The 4,733-nt window shown below is 34.0% G+C and overlaps 1 protein-coding gene across 1 annotated transcript; it reads left to right on the plus strand.

The window, feature by feature from the left end:
- The first annotated feature begins 1,139 nt into the window (after nt 1–1,139).
- Nucleotides 1,140–3,710, plus strand: LOC105432536 (uncharacterized). The gene is made up of 2 exons (XM_011647388.3): nt 1,140–1,603; nt 3,284–3,710. Exons 1-2 carry the CDS (start codon nt 1,262–1,264, stop codon nt 3,605–3,607), a joined length of 666 nt encoding a protein of 221 aa, XP_011645690.2. The 5' UTR covers nt 1,140–1,261; the 3' UTR covers nt 3,608–3,710.
- The last annotated feature ends 1,023 nt before the right edge of the window (nt 3,711–4,733 follow it).

Consider the following 4,733-nt stretch of genomic DNA (forward strand, 5'->3'; position numbering starts at 1 on the left):
TCGTTAAAAATTATAACTACTTATCATTCATAAAATTGTTTAAACATTTGTATACATTATGTTTTCTTTGCATCGTATAAGTAGGTTGCAACAACAATTATGATATAAAAAATACGTTGCACCTTTCAATAAATATATCAACAAATTTTTTATAATATGTAAATTCAAAAGATGATTATTATGTATACCAAATTTTTTAAAATTTTGTATATTGTATCTCAAAATAACAGATGCAACGAATGCTGTGAAAAGCTGATGCCTTCTGTTATAAATATTTTTCAGCTTCATTCTTCTCGACTCCAAATATAGCGGCACGAATCTTTTGAATAATAATCATTACACGTGTTACAAATAAGAATAACTGTTTTAAGTATGACGAGATGTCGATCGCGGATCTCTAGTGATTCGTTTGACGATACGGCTTTCCCCTTTTGATTCATAAAGCAAACACAACGGTGTTTGCGTCTGAATAGCGTACGCGGTATCCAAGAGATTTCTGACGATATTGCACGTACTTCCGAGGCACATACAGACGCCATAAACGTATGACGACAGGTACCGTTCGTGTTTCGAGGAAAATCGGAACATCTATATATGTAGACGAGATCCACGAAATGGAGCCAATGGGGGTTATTATTGCTAAGTGATCACGTCACTTAAATAAATTTGAATAGTTACATGACAAAAACTCTGTGATGTCTATGAATGTAAATTACTTATGAAACAACATACAACTTTAAAATGAAATTATGTATATCATTAAAATTTACTTTACTTATGCTGAAGTTGAAATTAAATATTAAATAAAGATATCAGAGATTTATAATTGATTCTACAATGATATCATTATTGACATATCAGAAACCTCAGGTCATAATTCATAATATACGTATCAGTATTATAACCTGAAAATGCTTAAAAAAAAAAAAAATGTCTCCGTCAATGAAGGAGACTTCGTTTATGGTTTCTTGGGGATCTCTATCAGCGACATGGTAAAAAACCGTGGACAAAATCTTTGCCGCTACCCCACCGTCTCCGCATCAAGCGTCGAATATGCGTGCGTACGTATGATTGTTTACACAATCCGATATATAAGGAGGAAGCACGAGAGTTTGACAATCTCAGTTCCCAATCTCACATCGATCGAGAGTATTGTGCAGTGCCTATCGTTACCATTTTATCCGCAAGTGTATTCGACGAGATCGTCGCTGAAGAGCTTTGAAGAGCAACTGCGAAAAATTTTGTAACAGTAAATTCAAACATGTTCCTCAAGAGCGTTTGTCTGATCTCAGTTATCTTTGCCGTTGCTTCTGCGGCTCCAATGACATCCGAGTCGGTACCAATGTGGCACTTACCATGCGGCGAAATCCTCAACTTACAACCTGTCTCATTGAAGAACCTTGAGGAGGAAATGAAGACCAGTCTGGAGAATATTAGACTGCAACATCAGCTGACGATGAACGACTATTTGAATCGAGACTACGAATACTTGTACGAGAGAGTTAGGATCGGCGTCAATGATCACCAATACATACCCAATTGGGTGCCTAGCAAGAAGGATGTGAATTTAATAAGAAAACTGGCCAACGCTAATGCTGCAATGGTGAGTGCAGTCACTCGATTAACATTGTTGCTCGTTTATATCGTACATATTTCAAACCGCGACTTACTGTTTGCTGTTATTAAATGTTTCAAACGGTATATTCAATCGTCAAGAACTCTTAACACAAATACGTGGCATCAATTGATTTCAAAAAGATGTTGCACTCGCAAAAATCTCTTAGAAAGTTGCTACATACATAACTTTTTCTGAAAAAAAATTTTTCTACATTTTTTTTTTAGTTAATGTTCTTCTCTTTTTCTCTCTTAGATTCTATATAAGATTAATAATGCTTCTCGGTGCAACATTGTTAACTACATTAATTTCCTTAGAAGTTCTCCCTTACACAACTGTCGTTCCTTCACCTTCATCGTTGCAATGTTCGTAACGTTATATCTCAGGCCGTTAGTTTCTTCTCGGTCGTTAATATTCATCGTTCGTAACCGTCGTTACCGTGTAGCAGAAATGAAAGAGCAATCTATGCAAAGCACTACCGCGTGCAGGGAAGAGATGGATAACAAGTTCGCGGGAAAGAGAGAACAGTGTTGCAGACCACCGTCGCGTTTTCAACGGCCGGCCGACCGGTCGGCTGACCACCCGGTTGCAATTGATTAACGCAACGTTAAATAACAAATTTTAATGAGACGGTAATTATTATAAAGTAGCAGGCGAGCAGGAGCGAGCACGGTCTTTCGTGCAGTGCGCGCGCAACGCGACCGTACGTGTGCACTCATGTTCGCCGGGTCGCGCGGCTGCGTAATCGCGTTTGTCTGCCTCCTCGATGCGAGCACGCTGATAACGCAAGGCTGATATCGCGACCCGCGGTGCCGGCATTCGGGCACGCAGCCCCCTTCCCTCTCTCTGCCACGCCCCGATCGCTGGATTGCAGCAACATCGATCCTCCGCGTTGCACTTTGTTGGAGTTTTAGTTGCGCGTTCTCAGAAAGTGAGAACATTTTACATAGGTCTTAAGTTTACCATAGGGATTAAATTGCAATCGTTGATAACACGAATGAAAATTAGATTTTACCAAGCATTAAAATTCTTTTTTGATTGAATATTCTAATTTTAAATATTTATTTGCGCGTTTCTCATTTTCGCACATTTTCTCGTTGTTTTACGATTATATAACGTTATTCAACAAAAGAATTTCAAAATTATCATGAATATATGACAAGACTTCTTAAACATAAGTTTAATATAATAAATTCTTATAATTGGAAAAAATACGTTAAAATGTTATATTCTAAAAAAATTTCTAAAAAAGGATATTGTTAATTTACGTATTAAAGGATTTGTTAATTTATTGTCAAATTTATGTATTTAGATAATTATAAAAATTTTTATGAAAAACAGAGAGAGAGAGAGAGAGAGAGAGAGAGAGAGAGAGAGAGAGATTCTCCTTTTAATTCTTTTAAAAAAAGAAAATTACCGTTAAACGAAATGTTTATTAATATGTATATAGATATGTATATGTGACAAAATAATGTTTAACACACAATATTTACAATCAACATTGACATTTCGTCAGTTAAAAAAGGAAGTGATGCTATTCGTTACAAGTAGCTTCATACCGAAGTTTAATAATATTTTGAAAAGAATTATATGAATATTAATAGGCAAACTTAAGTGAACGGTTTTCAGTTATGTAAATATTAAAACAAAATAATAATTTTCTTACAGATTGTTAACCATTTCCCGAAATTGCACATGGATCTCCAGAAATTCTCCGTGGCGTTCGAGGAATTAATCGAGGATGAACCTAATTCTCAAATTCAGCAAGCTCTTAAGGCAACTCAATCGTACTTAACGATGATGTTGTGCGAAGTCGAAAGCAACATCATCTCCCTGCCCTCCATACGACTTCCATCACGCGTGGAACGAAGCATTATGAGCCATACCGAGCGAAATCCTATTGATGAGACACGGAGACTCATTAGAGATTGGGGTGTAATTCTCAAATATCGAGATTACCTACACGCTTGGAGACGCGTATTCGATTATTAAAAATAAAGAAAAGAAGTATAAGACTATCGTCAATGGATCATTGATCATTTTCATTGATTCATTTTCTGAACAAGAAGATGCATCAGATGATTATTGGGAAGCATATGCCATCAATGTAAATTTAGCACCTGTCGCGACCATAAAGTTACGTCACTATCTACATGACGATGCAGTAAACGTCGAAGCTATTGACAATAATCGTTGGTCACGTAGCAATTATTGCAAAATCGGAGACTACGAATTTGCCTTATAGTCCACAGTAATTTTTCAAAATTATTTATTGAAACGATTATTTATTATTACATTATTCATGATTGAGCATGTAGCATATAGTATTTATTCTTATATATAGCAAATTATTTATTTGATATATTATTTATTTATTCGGATCGATAGTATGCATACGTTCATCAATTCTACCTTCTGAGAGATAATTTGTAACCGGTACTTTCAAAGTTCTCGGTTATATTTTGTGATAATCAGTCACAATGACAATCGTAATTGTTATACTTTTGTGACAAGTGATCACTCGTAGATTATTTACGAAAGACATGATTTGTCGAGAATTTTTATTTCCGGCAGTATTATATATTTATAACTAAGCAAGATAATATATTTATACATATTTTTGTATATTTAATAACTTATTTATAAATTTTATATTTAACTTAAAAATAATAAAAATAATAATTTATTAAATAATTTTTTATCTATTATTATTATTATCCGATTCCTATTTGATCTTTATGAATCCTTACATTGACTGACAATTTATGTTGTTATCAGAGAATCATGGTAGATGTCTCTGCAAGTAAAAACTTATGTTACAATTAAATTTATGTTACAAAAAAAAATTATATTTCATATTAATATTAAAAATATTTAGCGAGATATTCTATAGTGATATAATCTCCAGAAAATAAATTTACTCATATTTTCAATAAAGTCCTCAAATATCGCATGGTAAATACTTTGGACTTTGCAAAGTAGCGCTATGTTACTATGCCAGCGATATGCTGAAACCTATTTGTTCCTCCAAATAAAGATTTTATCAAACATATTTTATCAATTTGATCGTCTTAAAATATTATTACTAGTGATAAGCTTAACAAATTTATTACATATT

Source organism: Pogonomyrmex barbatus, unplaced genomic scaffold, assembly GCF_055798465.1.
Source record: "Pogonomyrmex barbatus isolate J1 unplaced genomic scaffold, ASM5579846v1 scaffold1, whole genome shotgun sequence".
In the NCBI taxonomy this organism is placed as follows: domain Eukaryota; kingdom Metazoa; phylum Arthropoda; class Insecta; order Hymenoptera; family Formicidae; genus Pogonomyrmex; species Pogonomyrmex barbatus.